General features: G+C 55.3%; 5 protein-coding genes across 5 annotated transcripts; 2 read left to right on the forward strand and 3 right to left on the reverse strand.

The window, feature by feature from the left end:
• Positions 1 to 2,049: 2,049 nt before the first annotated feature.
• TRIREDRAFT_110244 (uncharacterized protein) lies at positions 2,050 to 2,762 on the reverse strand (the record flags this gene model as incomplete). The annotated part of the gene is made up of 2 exons (XM_006967844.1): positions 2,050 to 2,535; positions 2,700 to 2,762. 2 exons carry the CDS (start codon positions 2,760 to 2,762, stop codon positions 2,050 to 2,052), a joined length of 549 nt encoding a protein of 182 aa, XP_006967906.1.
• A 4,021-nt stretch (positions 2,763 to 6,783) lies between these two features.
• On the forward strand, positions 6,784 to 7,773 carry TRIREDRAFT_66792 (glycoside hydrolase family 17; the record flags this gene model as incomplete). Its single annotated transcript, XM_006967766.1, has 1 exon — positions 6,784 to 7,773. A coding segment is annotated over one exon (990 nt), but the record flags the coding sequence as incomplete, so codon positions are not given.
• Positions 7,774 to 8,400: 627 nt separating this feature from the next.
• Positions 8,401 to 9,928, reverse strand: TRIREDRAFT_123251 (flavohemoglobin; the record flags this gene model as incomplete). Its single annotated transcript, XM_006967845.1, has 1 exon — positions 8,401 to 9,928. The coding sequence occupies exon 1, from the start codon at positions 9,670 to 9,672 to the stop codon at positions 8,401 to 8,403; it is 1,272 nt and encodes a 423-aa protein (XP_006967907.1). The 5' UTR covers positions 9,673 to 9,928.
• Positions 9,929 to 11,656: 1,728 nt separating this feature from the next.
• Positions 11,657 to 14,660, forward strand: TRIREDRAFT_80605 (uncharacterized protein; the record flags this gene model as incomplete). The annotated part of the gene is made up of 2 exons (XM_006967767.1): positions 11,657 to 14,530; positions 14,616 to 14,660. 2 exons carry the CDS (start codon positions 11,657 to 11,659, stop codon positions 14,658 to 14,660), a joined length of 2,919 nt encoding a protein of 972 aa, XP_006967829.1.
• A 223-nt stretch (positions 14,661 to 14,883) lies between these two features.
• TRIREDRAFT_80607 (uncharacterized protein) lies at positions 14,884 to 15,724 on the reverse strand (the record flags this gene model as incomplete). The annotated part of the gene is made up of 1 exon (XM_006967846.1): positions 14,884 to 15,724. Exon 1 carries the CDS (start codon positions 15,661 to 15,663, stop codon positions 14,884 to 14,886), a length of 780 nt encoding a protein of 259 aa, XP_006967908.1. The 5' UTR covers positions 15,664 to 15,724.
• Positions 15,725 to 16,797: the final 1,073 nt, after the last annotated feature.

Raw genomic sequence — 16,797 nt, forward strand, 5'->3', positions numbered from 1 at the left:
TTCGTGCCCTAAAGGTCCAAGGCTCATCAACCATCTATCTTCCGTCCTCAAGAATTGCAGCCCAGATGATGATGGATGCTGCAATTGGCGACGAATGCCATACATATCTCCCGCTTCCGTAAGGCTCCCGCGGGAAAGGGGGAGGATACCTATGTCGCCTCTTATAACAAGTTGCACGGCAAGCCCGCTTTTCCCTCAAACGTCTTTGATCCTGTCTTGTTTCAATCTCCGTGCTTCCCTTGGTAAGCAGATCCCCAAGGGACTTCGATCTTGGGTGTGTTGGGACTACGTTTGCTGCCTCGCCTGAACATGCTGCCTGGCCGATGGCATCATGACTCCCGTCCCCAAGGAGCGACGACGACGACCTGCAATATGGAAGCCTTGACACACAATCCTGCTAGTGTGCTGTACCCGGTCTTTCCACCCCACTTGTCCCGAGTAACGAAGTCGACTCCGAAGCCGACGATCGTGGGATCCATTGACGCTGTATTTGTGCTTTCGATGTTACCCTGTAATTCTTCCAATTCCTTCCTCCTTTATTACCCCCGAGTCTCCATTTGTGATTGCCCGAAGGAATATATGTGTCATGATACCAACTTCGGGCCTCGTCATAGTCTCCGATGCCGCGTTCCCGGGTAGTATATCCGTCTGACTTGGACGCGATATCCGACGACGTGTGGGAGCGACCCAGCGAGTATGAATGGGGTTGCTGTCGCTGTTGGGTTGGTTGAGAGGCCCAACGCAAATGCAACGCCAACATCTTCACAGTAACGCATCTCCGTTTCTCCCCTCTCTACCTGGATGTTTTGTGTTAATAGAGAGATTTGATTTCTTTTCGTTTCTTAGGCGTTCTATTTGGCATTTCGGTGAGCCTCTTTCTGTCTAGCATTTCTGATCCTGGCCTTGTTGGGAACGCCCCTATGCCCAATCCCTCTCGCCGAAGGCAGACCACACAATACGCCCTTTTGACAACGGCAGCAAATATGACAAACCAATACGCTCTCAACAAAGCTTGATGAAGAAAGAAATGCCGCGAACAGGACCATAATCTCTGCCGATGGAGTACCTTTTCTCTCCGTGGTACTTTAAGAGGCCGGAAGTGACAGTACATGCAGGCTCAGCTTCTAGATAGCCAGGGCCTTTGACCTAATAAGCAAGAAACACGATTTGCTGCCTTTCATAAGTCTGCTGTTTTTCTATTCTTTTCTTCTTTATGCTTTACTTTTAATCAATGTATCTTTAATTTATTTATACTCATTTCATTAGTTTATTACCATGCTTTTGAACATAAAAGAGGTGGAAATAAAATACTGCCTCATAACGTTACAGTATGTTTGGACTGATATACATGTGGTGAAGTTGGGTAAGCGTCTTAGCCATGCCGACTCCGAAGCCGCCTCGGCATCTCCCCATTCTCAGTCGCCCGTGTTTATAAGCACGTTTTCCCATCATCGGCGTCAGGAGGCAACACGTCATATAGAATGCCGACAGACAGGGCGGCAGAGGCTATACGTCTGCGTATCCTTGCGAGCACAGGAACAAGCCCTGTTAACGTTATCGACCATCATCGTGAGAAACCGCCAAGATCGCCAGGATCTGAGAGGAGGAACCACAAGCAAGCTTATATGATACAATGCTTCAGATTAACAGAAATAGTCAAGCTTTTATTCTATAGCAAATGAACGAAAAGAATACAGATGGTCGAAAGGGAAATCGGTAAACAGTGCTTCTAAGGGAATGTAAAGGATGAAACATAAAATGAATGAGGCCATGCCCCTGTCAGCGAGTGTAAGAATGTGATAAACCCCTAGACGCGCATCGCTCTTTGCCAGAGAGCCTGATGCAGGCGGATGCAAACATAGCTGCCCAAGATCCTCGCTTTGGTACAAAATAAAAAAAGACCGACAAGGAATCGAAAATCTGGCATCAGCCAGCAATGGACGAGAAACAGTAACAAGGACAAACAAGAAAGAGAAGAGTCAACAGTCTGCAGACCATCAACCACATAAACAAAGGCTTCAACCCCCCTTAATGCATCCCCGGCACCGCTCAGTACCAGGTCGGCGGCGTCGTCCAGTGCCGCAGCATCGTCTCAATGGCCGCTCGCCACTCGTCCTCGAAGCACGTCGCCAGCTGCTGCACCATCTTCTCGCTCGGCCCCTTGCCCCCCCACATCTCCGGCTTGCGCGCCTCCGCGTCCGAAAAGATGCGTACCAGGCCGTCATCTCGCATCCGCGTCAGGCACAGCCAGGCCAGGTTCCAGCTGCGGTTGCTGTCCGGGTCCGACCGCACTCGGCGGTATGCCTCGGCTACAATTTCCGCGCTTATGGGGTAGCTCCGGGTCAGGCCGCGGAGCTCCGTCAGAAACTGGTTGCTCGACACGTAGTAGGTCCACGCCTCCGTCATGGGCTGCTGGAAGGCCCGTGCCTCCGCCTCCGAGTCGCACGTGGCCGCGATGCGCTCAATGCGGCAGAGTTCCGTCAGCGTGTTGATGCGGTGCGTGGTGAGCGAGTCGATGAGCTGCTGGATAGAGGCCTGCGTTTGTATTAGCATAGCTGTTTCACCTCAACTTGCTCGATTTGGCTTGTATAGACAGCGTGGCGGTGCATGAGATGTATATCGCTTGCAGTATTTTTGCAGATATACTTCTGGAATGTACATCTCCTATACAAGACACCCAAAAGGAGAGCCCAACTTACCTTAGGCTTGTCCGAAGTCTTGCCAGACCCCCCGGAACTCACACTGCCGCTTCGAGTAGACATGCTTGGCTTGTTGTCGTTGACTGGTGAACCCTTTTGCTAATTGTATTGCTGGGACTGAGCTTGGTATAGGAGACGGCTTGTGCTGGTGATGGCTATCGTTGTTGTCTTTGTTGCAGACTGTTTAGTGATGGTTTGTTCTCACCATTCCATGCAAGACGGGAGCTATACTTTATATCATCGATGAAGCTCCAAACAAGCAGATCTCTCAATCATGGAAGGCCTCTTGAAACGAACCATGTCATCCACATGCTGAGAACAACCAAGGTGTGTGCCGAGCCAAGAGTTGCAGATGCTTCTCACAAGTCTGCCTTTGCGCAACATGGATGAAGCTTATTGTCTTGATAGACTCCAAGCATCAAGACTGTGCAATCGACATAGTCGGTAATGATGAGAATCCTTCGCGAGGCGTTGTCGATGGGGGTATTGGACATGAGAACGGCGGCATGCGGCCCGGTTGTCAGCGGAAGTTGGTAGTTCCGTTGACAGAGGAGTGGACGAGCAGCAAGGGCCAAGCGAGGAAGGCAAGGCAATCCAGCTGTAGGAGATCGAATCGGACAGTTCAAGGTGGCCGCAGGGCACGGAATAGGGTGGGCTTCCCATGCTGACGATGGGCCGAAGTCCCCCACGTCCATTGAAGGGGCCATGCTGGTCGGTCTGACGCTGGCCATACCGAGAACATGTGCCTAGCCCCCAACTCGTAGGGCTGTTCCCCGTTCTGCCCTGAAAGTGGAGGTGAGGTATACTATGAGAAATAAGCTCTCAATTCACCAACATGTATCCCTCTTCCCATTGCAGCAGGCGGTAGCTTGGCGCGGACTGGAATTGAAGCTGGACTGTACCAGAAGACGCAGATCGTGAGCTTGGGCTGCCGCTCAGGGGCTGGGGTGGCCTCATCGCTAGATGGACTGCAGAGCTGCTGCGCTACTCGGTTTAGGAGCATCAGCACCAGCACTCTGGTAGCGGCAGCTGGTGTAAGACGTCAACGACGAACCACACCAATACCCATCATGCAAGCCCCAAGCATCTGCAGCATCTGCAGCATCTGGGCCGCTTTGGGCAAAAGTGATGACCACCAGTGCCTGGGCTAGGGTGGGAACTAAGCCGAATCCCACGGTAATGCTCTCATCGTGCAGGTCGGAGCCGTTGGGGGTCACGGAAGATTCTGCTCACAGCCCTGCCCGGTTTCTCGGCGCTCGGCGGCATGGCGGCTGTCAGCTCGAGCTGCATGGCAATCCCTTGTGGAGATGCGCTGGAAGGAGGAAAAAAGGCGAGCAACAGCCACCGGAAGCGCGCCGTGGGTCGTCTGCGGTGATTGGCACAAGGTGAGGTAGTAGTGCTGTACGAGTAAGCATCATCATCATCATCATTGCGGAAATGACTCGCAGGGTCGATAAGCGCGCTAGAGAAGTGGTTTGTTTGGTTGTTTGGTTGCTTGCTTGCTTGTTTGTTTGGTTGCTCGTTCATTCGCTCTCGAGGCTGATTTGTGCTCTGCAGTGATTATTCCGCCGAGTCAAGCTGGAGCTTTGCTCATGGCCCTTCTCGTTCTCCAGCTTGTTGTCATTTGATGCCGCCTCACCTGTGGGCAGGCGAGTTTATCCGCGCAGTCTCGCGCCTCCATGCCTCCAAATAGGGCCAAGACTGTGGCCGCTGCTCGACAATCGATGAAGTAACGGAGTATTGGCAGTTCGGAGTATTCGGCGCTGGCGGAGAATGGCGCGGAACGATGCGAAAGCGCCAATAAGAACGAGGCCTGCGTCAATATCTCCAAGGGTGTTGGACAAGGGAAAACAGAGAAACAGGGCACAAGCGCAGAGGCGCGCTTAGCATCCCGGCTTTGACGCTGCACCGCCACTCAAGAGGCCGCAGAGGCCGCCGTTAGACGCGCAGTGGCTGGGGTGGGGCTTGACGCGCTAGTACGCTAGTGGACTGAAGAGGGACCACGAGGAAAAAAGTCCCCGGAAGCGGCGCCGAGCTCAAAGCTGCTAACCTGGAGCACGCCTCAAGCAACCCGCTTGCACACGGTAAGCTTCCATCAAACAAGGCTGCAGCTGAAGTCGATCAACCAGAAATCTGCCTCGCCGTGGCCCCGGATCTTTGCTCTTCCGCGCGTCTATCGTCCTATCACAGCGCGGCCAGCGGCTCCCGCACGGCAGAGCAGGAATGCGGAGATCCGCGGCCTTTTTGCCGGCACTTGGATACATGCTATGGGCTGAGTCATGCCTTGCTTCGAGGAGGGTTGTGAGGCCTCACGCTTGTTTCGACGACACCAGACGATGACGCTCGTGACGTTCTATAATGCTGCGACACCCTTTTGACCACGTTGAAACAGCCAAAAGATTGGCGCTTATACACTTATACACGATTGCAGATTGACTGCGTTTTTTGCCGCTTTCTCGGTCAGTCAAGATGGATAAATGGCTACTTCCGCACCACACCCTGTGCAACTTGATTTTCAATGCACGACATCTGACAAGCACTTGTTACGGTGCTTTTGCGGTCTCCTTATTCCCCATCCCATTTCGCCTTTACGGAGCAAATATGGAATGTCCCTTTTTCGCTCCGGGCCCGCATCATGTTCAAGCAGAGTGCAAAAAAGGTTGAATGCCTACTGGTAAGCTTCTCCATCAACCTCCCTCGGTCCGTGAGCCCCTTGAGCAGGCAGAGCCCAGACAGTCAATTTCGCTTCGCTCCCGCCACCGCCCTGGAGGTGCTGTCTCTCCCTTTGCATGGCCGCCTCGGTCGACATTCTGCGATGCCCCTTGCTGGATTCATCTCAGCTGTTGGTGGTACTAGGAGTAGCAGTGAAATCTCCTCCCTATTTTTATCACCCTTCCAGAACCAACAGAGAATGCCACAGCGCTGTCACCGTTGCCCGGTCCACGGACTAATTACTACAGGTATGGTATCTAATGCATCATTGGCTCGGAGCAAGCAGTTATTGCACGGCAGGGGGCCAGCAATTTATATGAATTGCCCGGCTGACAACTAGTACATGAGAATAGATGAGGTCAATCACCCGAATTGTTTCGTTTCTGGTGCGACCGGCGGATCTGCGCTGGTCATGGAGCAGCATGGCAACAATTTCGCGCTGGACGAGCGCACCAACGGGATGGCCCTCTTGTGTGTGTTTCACGTCTGCTTGGGGCGACTCAGCGCTGAGATACGAGACTCGATCTGCTGTGCACGGTCAGGACAAACAGCGATTATGGCCGTCACAATGGTCCTCGTATCGTCTAATTGGCTCGCCTCAGAATTGCAGGAAAAAACAGAAGAAGAGGAGAAGAACTCATGAAGTGCCACAGCAACAGCAGGCATTCGCCCTGTATCCCGAGTCATCACAGCTGCAGATCCCTCTCGCAACCGGAAATGGATGAGCAGCTGGGGCCCGTTTGTCTCGGTACCTGGCGCCCCGTCACTTGTTTGCTGAGCGCTCTCGTATTCTCCCCTGCTTGTGACCTTCGGCCATGGCCGTCCAGCTGCCAATTGGATCTTACAGGCGTCCCGAATGCTGCCCGATGCGGCTAGTCCCGCTGTGGCTATGCACTCCTGTTTCAACTTTTAGTGCCAGGGGATGCAGGTACCGCTACAGCTCCCGCCCCAGCACCCCTCCAGCACCCCTCCAGGGCACCTCTCAGCGTCCAATAGCGCACCTCACAGCATCCAACAGCACACCCACCCGCTGCAAGCTCCGCTGCCAGGGCCAGGCACCGTCCCTGAGCTGCACGTGATCCCAGCTGTCACTCCCCCCTGCCTGCAATTTCGCGATGCCGCAGCTCAAAACTGCCGCCCTTCCTCTCCATCCACCACTCTCTTGTTTCTTTTTGGCCTCGACATTGCCAGCTCTCTCATTCTTAGCATTGCCTCGTCCTTTGTGCCGCGACGTTCCTTTTCTGCCGTCCACAGACATTCATTCATTTTTTGCACCAAATAGACTCATCGCTCCTTTCAGCTGCTTTTTGCTCGTCGCGCACTTACGCTCTCTTTTGCACCACTTCAATCTTCAATACAAACCACTGCAATCATGAAGCTGTCTACGACCATCGCGACTGGCGCTGCCCTTGTGGCCGGTGTTTCTGCTGGACAGAACAACTACCTCGGCTTCAACTCGGGCAACACCCTCCCCGACGAGTCCGCCAAGTTCGAGAAGGACTTCCTTGCCGAGTTCTCCACGGCCCAGAAGCTCGTCGGCGCCCCCGGCACCTTCAACGCCGTCCGTCTCTACACCAACATCCAGGCCTACTCCAAGGACACTCCTATCGAGGCCTTCTCCGCCGCCATCAAGACCAAGACGTACATTCTCCTCGGTGTCTGGGCCTCGGGCACTGATAACATCGACAATGAGCTGGCTGCCCTGAGCGCCGCTGTCAAGCAGTACGGCAAGGACCTGACGGACCTGATCATTGGTGTCTCCATCGGCAGCGAGGATCTGTACCGTGACTCGCAGACTGGTCGAACCAACAAGGCCGGTGTCGGCAACGGCCCCAAGGAGGTCCTCGGCTTCATCAACGACTACAAGAAGACCTTTGCCAACACTGCTCTGGCCAATGTCCCCATCGGCCACGTCGACACCTGGGATGCCTGGGTCAACGGCACCAACAAGCCCGTCCTCGACGCCGTCGACTGGATCGGTGTTGACGAGTACCCCTTCTACGAGACAGGCAAGGGCAACGACATTAGCAACGCCGGCAAGCTCTTCGACACGGCTTTCGAGACCACGCTGGGCGCTGCCAATGGCAAGCCCGTCTGGGTGACGGAGACCGGCTGGCCCCTGACCGGCCCCGACTGGGACGAGGCCAAGCCCAGCGTCAAGAACGCCCAGAAGTACTGGCAGGACATTGGCTGCAAGAGGCTCTTCAACAAGTACCCCACCTTCTGGTACAACCTGCGTGACTCCAACCCGGCCAACCAGGTCAAGTTCGGCATCAGCCAGAGCCTCTCTTCCACCCCTTCGTTCGACCTGACCTGCCCCAAGGAGGAGACCACCACCTCCGCGGCCAAGCCCACCGCCACCACCCTCGTCAAGGCTTCTGGAACACCCGAAGCTGTCAAGTCTGGCTCCGAGGGCACCGCTAACGCCGGAGGCTCCAAGTCCAGCAACAGCGATGCTTCCACCACCTCATCAGGCCCTGCCGCGGCCACTACCACCGGCGCCGGTGCCGTGACCAAGGTCTCCGGCGCTGCCCTTGCCGGTGTGGCCATGGTTGCCGGTCTCCTGGCCCTGTTCTAAGCATGAGGACGATTTCTTGTAAATAAGCTTGACGTATCTGGGTGGAGACGATGTTGGATTGCTTTTGGGAATTTAGACAAGACCAACGATAGACTGGTTTGAGACAATGAATGCTTGGTTATTGTGAAGGAACAAATATACATCTCTATGATAACACAGGTCCCTGCACTGGTGCTCATACTGTTTGTGACCGCATGAAAGGACCTACCTAGTACTACCTAGGTGAATGTAAAAACGATGTGGCTTGAGATCATTTCCCAGCTAAATACCTATCATGCTCTAATAATCCATTACATCTAAACGAAACCAACGCTACCATTGCCATGCAGATCCAACGCCAGCCCAGAGAGGAGACATGCTTCGTCATCTTTCCCAATCATCATCACCACACAACTGCACACGTGCCACCGTTTAGATGGTGCCGGTGCGGAACAGCTCCAAGTGCTGCCTGTCCAGGCTGACACCCTTCTTCAGCAGCTCAGCGCGCACCTGGACCATCCACTCCTCGGGCCCGCAGATGTAGTACTCGGCAGAGGCATCCTTGAGCGGCAGCACGCCGTCGGCCTCGAGCGTGTCCAGGTTGACGCGACCGGCGTAGTCGTACTGCTGGCCCTTGACGTCGGACTCGCTGACGTTGTTGAGGAAGATCTTGGTCGTCAGGTTGCTGTGCTTGGCATCGGCCTCGCGAATGTACTTGCCGTACGTGACGGCGCCCGAGTGGCGCGCGCCATGGATCCAGATGACGGGCCGCGAAGCCTCGGACTCGCTGGACAGGATGGTGTCGAGGATGGAAAGCAGGGGCGTGACGCCGACGCCGGCAGAGAGCAGCACGACGGGGGCGGTGGGAGGGATGGCCGAGGCGCTGAAGGTGAACTCGCCGTGGGGAGGGCTGAGCTGGACCGTGTCGCCGACCTTGAACTGCTCGTGCAGGCGCTGCGAGACGAGGCCCGCGATCTTGCCGGCGGCGAGGTCCTCGGGGGTGTAGGAGGCGCCGTCGTGTTTCTGGTCCTTCTTGACGGTGATGCGGAACTGCTCGGTGCTGTTGTGCGGCGCCAGGCTGAGGCTGAACTGGCGGCTCTGGAAGAGGCCGTTGAGCTCCGGGATGGGGATCTGCAGGCTGACGTACTGGCCGGGGAGGAAGGGCGGGAGGGCGCCGCCGTCGGCGGGCTTGAGGTAGAAGCTGGTGACGCCCTCGGCCTCGTCCTCGCGGCGGACAATGGTGAAGTCGCGCCAGCCCTGCCAGCCGGCCTCGGCGTAGAGCTGCTGCTCGCGCTTGATGAAGATGTCGGCCAGGATGCCGTAGGCGGTGACCCAGGCGTCCTTGATCTCCGGGGTGAAGGCGTCGCCGAGGATCTGCTCAAAGGCGCCGATGAGGTACTTGCCGACGATGGGGTAGTGCTCGGGCTTGATGAAGAGCGAGGCGTGCTTCTGGGCGATGCGCTCGACGGCGCCGGCGATGACGGCCAGGTTGTCGATGTAGGTTGCCGCGGCGAGGACCGAGTTGGCGAGGGCGGCCTGCTGGGCTCCCGTTTGCTGGTTGCGGAGGGAGAAGTAGTTCTTGAGCTCGGGGTGGGCGGCGAGCATGTTTGCGTAGAAGGTGGTTGTGACGGTGGTGCCGTGCTCGCGGATGATGGGCACGGTGGACTTGATGATGGCGATTTGGTCTGCGGTGAGGGTGGCCATTGTGGTGGTGGTGGTGATGATTTTTGTGATCTTGGTGGTGTTTGGGTGGTTCGGTGTAAGTTGTTCGGGTTATGAGGTTGGGTTGATGATGATGCCTGATGTCTGCGTTTTGTTGGATCTGGCTGATGCAAGGGGGTGAGACAGGATGGAAGTTGTCTCTCTTGTAGTTGGTGTTGCTTTTAGGTATCCCAGCTGTATGGTTCTATACAGAGTGTAAGAGGAATGAGTTGCTGCTCTATTGCAAGTCTATAAGACGACAAGAGCAAAGTGAGGCTTGTGGTGATGGTTGTTTACTGATGGTCTGAATAGTAGCTTCAAGAATAGGGACTCACGACACCATCACTCCCTTATATACTTCCAATACAAGAGAACGTATACCCGAAGCCAAGAAGAAGAAAAAAATAATCTATTAGCCATTTTCTTCAAACTATCACAATGAATCCATTCTGCGCAAGACGTCTCCGCGCAGGTTTGTTCCTGACGCCTCTTTCGTTTTTTTCTCGCTAGGCTCAGACGCCTTCTCTCTGCCCTATCACATACGGAGTAATTCGGCCCTTGCGTCCTGACTCTAACGGCGGCCGGGGGGCGCCCCGGAGATCCGGAGACGTTCAATTCAGACGGCGGCGTGCCGGGGGGGCGATTTTGTTAAAAGAGAGAAAATCTTCATATCACGGAACGAATTCTGGACCCTGTTTTTTTTTGTGCCTGGATTTTTTAGTATGAATACCTTGAGAGGCGCATGATGCTGATTGCCGCTTGGTGGGGCCCTCGGATGGGCTGATTTTGTTGCGGGAACGGCTGATGGGCTGCAGGGAATTGTCGGGTTTGAGGGTTCGGGAAGTTTAGGGGCAAGTTGGAGTTGAGTCACTGAAGGGTTTACTGCTGGTGTTCTACCTATTCTTGGTCTTGAGTGCGAATTGCCTAGCTGACCTGAGGGGACATGGGACGATTCGATTCCATGACTCCATCGTACGAGTCGCTTTTCCCTTGCAAGCTCATTGATGGGGATGGTTTGGTGTCTTGTGCTAACTTTTTTTTCTTTCACGAGGATTGATGTGAAGCATGTCCGCGGAAGAAAGAAGAGGGAATTGCTGGTTTTCCGGAGGTGATTGATTTGGGATTTTATGATTGGTAGTGTTCCAAGGTTGAGTTTGTCATGACTTTGCGTTTCTCGTGATTTTGTGTTTCTGACGTGATACCCGGACGAGGAAAGTTGATTGAATGAGAGGCTTCACAAATGCCCTTTCTTATTTGTAGTTGTTTTATGATTACTCTGCCCCTTTTGTGCTTGCTGGTGGGCTTATAAGTTGCCCATGAGAGTCATCTGCTTCTTGTCTCTGTTCATATAGTACCAATACGATATGGTAGGCTTGTTCCCCGGAATGTGTTGCACAGCCGGGAGGGTTGCCCGACTTTTTGTGGAGCTTGTACCGGGGAATCTATGGGCTTGACGGGAGCGAATCATTGACGCTGTATTTGATGTGTTCTTTTCGGAACTGCTGAAAGTGATATAAGGCTTAAAAAGCTGCAGAACAGACTTCTTTAATCGCTTTTATCTGTTGTATATGGCTCCTCTTATACACTGTAGAAGTTGGCGACAGTTCGGAGCACTATAGGCTATCATGTCGAGTTTTTGGAAAACCTTGCGGAGAGTGAGGCGGTAGGGGCCATTGATGACCTCGGGTATCTATCCGATTGAAAAGATAGATATGATGGCACTCACACATTTCCAGCAAAAAATACGTTTCGACGCGGAGTTTGATCTCTAGAGGCAAGATGAAGCCGCAGAAGCTGTACAAGATACATGCAACCTGGACTCGTACCTAGTATTGCCAAGCTCACTGGCTGATAAGATAAAGCTTTGCTTAGTCATCCGCAGACGGGGAAATGTGGCCGTTGGTTGACGACATACAGCCCACCAGAGCTGAAGCTCCCCTCGCAAGCAAGGCTCCAAGCTATGAACACCACATAACAGCAGCCCAACATGCGACGCTCACTGCAATCGGCCCTGCTGCTGGGCCTGTCGTCGCTCGTGGCCGCCGTGTACAAGGACGAGGTCGGCCACATCGACTTCCACCACGCCCTCGTCGGCGTGCCCCAGGTCGAGACCACCTTCTTCCACCGGCCCAAGAAGGACGAGAAAGCGAGCCTGCTCTATACCCTCAGCGATGTCGGCGTCCTGGGCGCCGTCAACCCCAACACGGGCGCCCTCGTCTGGCGCCAGCAGGTTGCGCCGGGCGTGGCTGGTCGAGGCGGCCATCTGAGGGCCCCCGAGGGCGAGAACTGGGTGGCTGCTGCGTACGGCCAGCAGGTCCAGGCATGGGCTGCGCTGAGCGGGCGGAGCGTCTGGCAGACCGAGTTCGACGGCCGCGTCAAGGACCTGGAGATCATGGAGCTTACCGAGAGCGCGAGGAAGGACGTGCTGGCCCTGTTTGAGGAGGACGGCGTCACGGTTCTGCGCAGGCTGCACGGCGTTCTGGGCACCGTCGTCTGGGAGTTCCGCGAGGTCTCGAGGGACATTCCTTTGCAGGTGTCGACCAGCGTCTCCAATGTCTACATCATCAGCCTTCACGGATCGCCCTCATCGTATAGCCTGAAAGTCACGACCTTGGAGCCGGCGACGGGAGGACGGGTCGACCACTGGATAGTCGGCACCAAGGGCGGAGTCCAGCCCGAGGATGTCATGTTTGTTGGCGCAAACTCGGCGGCTCCCATTCTGGCGTGGACCAGCAGCGATCTTTCGACACTCAATGTCCACGTCCTGGGCCCAAAGTCCAAGCAAGACTTTGTGTACGCGCTCCCCGCTGACACCGTCTCTGTTGACATACATGCTCCGCACTTGACGCAGTCTCAGCCTCACTTCCTGGTCCACACACGCACCGCGACTGGCAACAAGGCCGAGGTCTTCCACACCAACTTGAAGACTGGCCAGATCACAAAGGCATACGAGCTGCCGCTGCTCCCCGGACTCGGCGCAATCTCTACCAGCTCCGAAGGTGCCAATGTCTACTTTACGCGTGTCACCGAAGACGAAGTCCTCGTCGTGTCCTCCGAATCGCACAGCATTCTCGCTCGTGACTCTCTTAGTCCCGAGGCCCGTGTCGAGGCCGTTCATGCCGTTTCAGAGGTCATCAAGAAGGCCGGCGGCAAGGAGTTCGCCATCCGGTCTGCCACCGTCACCACGTCGCAGGACTGGGTGCTGATCCGCAATGGCAAGGTCGACTGGACTCGCCCTGAAGGCCTCAGTGGCGCCGTTGCCGCGGCTTGGGCCGAGATTCCCGAGGCCGAAGACCTGGCCAAGGTGCTCGCCGAGGAGGCACACACCAACCCGTGGAACGCCTATGTGCACCGCGTGACTCGCCACATCCACGATCTCCAGTACCTCCCCGATTACCTTGCCACCATTCCCACCCGAGTTATCGAGAGCATCACCGGCGGCGCGGTCGTAGTGTCCAAGTCTGAGGGCCTTCACCGAGACTCGTTTGGCTTCAACAAGATTGCCATCATCGCCACTCGGCGCGGTCGATTCTACGCCTTGGATACTGGCAGTCATGGCGAGATCGTTTGGGCCGCCGACGTCTTTCCTCAAGCCCCCGGTGCTGCGTTTGACGTCAAGGGCCTTTTGGTTAATGACGCTGAAGGCACAGTGACCGTTGGAGGCTCCAAAGGCGAGTACGCCGTAATTAGCGTCGCAGATGGACGAGTAATCGAGACTCAACCTGGCGACGAGTCCACTGCTGTCTCTGCCACAGCCGTTATCGAGCGCGAAGGCGGCAAGTCGTTGCTTGCTCTGGGACAAAATGGAATGCCCGTCGATGGCGTCTCAACGGAGCGACCTATTGATCAGACCATTGTCGTTCAAGAGGAGGATGATATCATTAAAGGCGTCAAGTTCGTCAACGAAGGCGGTGAAATCGTCAAAAAGGAGGTCTGGCAGCTCCAACTGCTCCCGGGCCAGAAGATTGCGAACCTTGCCCAGCGCCCGGCGCACGATCCCATTGCCTCCATCGGCCGCGTATTGGGAGATCGAACCGTCAACTACAAGTACCTGAACCCCAACACCGTCGTCGTCGCCGCCATTGATAGTGCCGCCTCTTCCCTATCGGTCTATCTCCTGGACACGGTTACCGGCCAGATGCTCACCTCGCAAATCTACGACGGTGTGGATGGTGACAAGGACATCTCATGTACCCTGTCAGAAAATTGGTACGCATGTGCCTTTTTCGGACAGTATACTCTCAATGACGGCTCGGACCGGGACATTAAGGGATATCAGATTGTTGTGACCGACTTGTACGAGTCTCCTTCACCCAATGACCGGGGCCCTCTGGGCGATGCGGAGACATTCTCGCCCCTGGATCCCGTGGATACCCCGACTGGCGTGCCGCTGCCGTGGGTAGTTTCTCAGAGCTGGATCGTATCGGAGCCTCTGACCAACTTGACGGTGACCCAGACGCGTCAAGGCATCACCAGCCGACAGTTGTTGGCTTACCTGCCCGAGTCCCACGCCATTCTGGGTATCACGCGGCATGGCATCGACCCTCGCCGACCTGTTGGGAGGGACCCATCTGCGGCAGAGATTGAAGCCGAAGGTCTTGTCAGGTACACGCCCGCCATTTTCATTGATGGGCGGAATCTGCTTACGCACGAGCGGGACATTGTTGGCGTGAGGGGTATTGTGACAACGCCGGCCATTGTTGAGAGCACCAGCTTGCTGTTGGCGTACGGCATCGACGTCTTTGGTTCTCAGATTGCGCCGAGCGGAACGTTTGATATCCTGGACAAGGGGTTCAACAAGGTCACGCTGCTGGGCACGGTGCTTGCGCTTACTTGGGGAGTTGTGTTGTTGGCGCCCATGGTATGTTGCCTTGTTCTTCCCTTTTCTTTTCCGGACCCCCTTCCCCTTTCAAAACGAAGCCTGCGAATTACTGACACTTGTATAGGTTCGCAGGAAGCAGATCAACCGGAAATGGGAAGCATTCATGTAAACTGGACCTTGCAGCTAGAGGAGACATACTACGGGATACCACGTACTGGCCTTATGATTAGGTGGCGCGCACGCATTTACTTGTTTGCTTGATGAGGGCCTGCGCTTAATGTGTATGAACAATGCAAGAAATGGAAGGCATTTTGGATGTTTAACGAATGCTTTGTTGCTTTGGTCTATTCATCATGTGTGTTCCCATCTAACCTACTGATTCATCCTCCAGCTTAGGCTTCTGGCCAGTTACCCGTCAAGGTGATACAGCTTCCGTTGGCACTCTGGCCGATGCCGTCCTCGCACAAAAACGCAGCGTATCTCGCTACATGGTCGACGGGCACGTTGTTCATCTTGGGGTGCGCCTCCTTGACGGCCTTGAAGCCCTCGACGTTCATGCCGGCGGCAAACGCGTCGCTAATGTTGGTCTCGTTCATGCCGCCGGGCATGAGCGCAACCGAATAGACGCCCCTGGGGCCGTAGAAGCCCGCCGTGTGCTTGGTCAGGGCGACGAGCCCGTGCTTGGACGCGGTGTAGGCGACGCCCGCGGTGAGGCCGGAGAAGGAGGCGGTGGAACCGATGTTGATGATGAGGCCGCCGCTCGGCTGGGCGGCCTGCAACAAGTGCGGCAGGGCGTGCTTTGTGACGAGGAAGGCGCCCGTGAGGTTGACGGCGAGGATGCCGTCCCACATCTTGGTGTCGCAGTCGCCTGCGGGGTCGAACTTGTCCATGATGCCGGCGTTGTTGATGACGATGTCGAGGTGGCCGAAGTGGGCGGCGGACTGGTCGACGAGGGCCTTGACGGAGTCTTCAGAGGCGACGTTGGCTTCGAGGGCGAGGAGGTGCTCGGGAGGGTAGGTTGTAGAGAGGTCGGCTTTGGCGGCGGCGAGGCGGGAGGGGTTGATGTCGCTTATGGTGACGAGGAAGCCGTTTGCGAGGAGGGATTTGGCAATGCTGAGGCCGAGGCCGCTGGCGGAGCCGGTGACGAGGACTGCCTTGGGAGAGAGGGACATTTTTTGGGTGATGCTTGGGAGAGGAAGGGATGAGATGGTGAGGTTGAAGAGCGAGTGCAGTGTGTTGATGCTTTTGTATCGACCTTTGTATTGCCAGCTGAAAAGGATGATGCGAGGCAAATGGGAGAAGAGGGCTCATTGGCCTCTCTTATAGAGATTCGAAGGTCAAGCCTTGCTGTCCGCCTTTCGGGGCCGCTGCCGAGCCTCCTTTCAGCCTGGCAGCCTCGTTTTTTTTCCCCAATGAAAGGATTAGACTCATCCACACATACGGAGTACGAATGCGCTGAAATCCCTCTCGCCATACTGTTTGTTCCTATCGGCTGCGCGCATATGCAAGTGAGGCCTCATTCTGCAGCTGGCCTCGCCTGGACGCTACTGCTACCACTTACAAGTACTACTCCGGCCACCTCGTCCGGGGCAAAGGGGTGTATACGCGTATTTGTACGTTGCTCTGGCCTGTACCTACTCCATACTAACAAGGAAGAGAAAAAGCCAGTGAGGCAGAGCAGAGCCACCCCCAATATTGGGGGCGAAACGGGGCTGTTCTTGTTGTGCGTTCAGCCGCACTTTGGAGGAGGTTGGTTTACGGGTACGTGCGTTTTGTAGTGTAAGAAAGGTGATGTAAGTAAGTATGCGGGAGATGTCACTGTGTGGATTTCAATGGTTGCCTTGCGGGCAGATTGCCCAATTGGGAGGATATTTATCTTTTGTGTATGAGGGAATGCGAATACGACGAGAGTTGAGAAATACGCGTATAGAGAGATTTGAAGGGGAGATTGTGAGTTGAGCGTTGGTGTAAGTTGACGAGAACGGCCACAGAATTGGAGCTGAGCAAGGCGAAAGAGTTGCCGAATCTAAACATGGGGTGAGGCTGAGGCGCGCTGGAGCTGCCTTTCGGTGCCTCGCTGCGTGAGGGTTACGCTGGTGATGATAAAATTGAGGCGACTTGGGCTTACATGTGCTACCAAGAGGGCTTGTCACGGGCTCGTTGAGGCATTGTCGCTCTTTATATTAGTTCTATCGCTTCTTGAAAGGCCTAACGAGTGCCGTGCGTTTTGTTCCCTGGAGAGAAAGACCCCAAGTATGTGGTCTACGGAAAGTTGTCATCTCAATGTACCTAGGTAGCTTGTATGA

The sequence above is a fragment of the Trichoderma reesei genome (assembly GCF_000167675.1).
Source record: "Trichoderma reesei QM6a unplaced genomic scaffold TRIREscaffold_19, whole genome shotgun sequence".
Lineage (NCBI taxonomy): Eukaryota > Fungi > Ascomycota > Sordariomycetes > Hypocreales > Hypocreaceae > Trichoderma > Trichoderma reesei.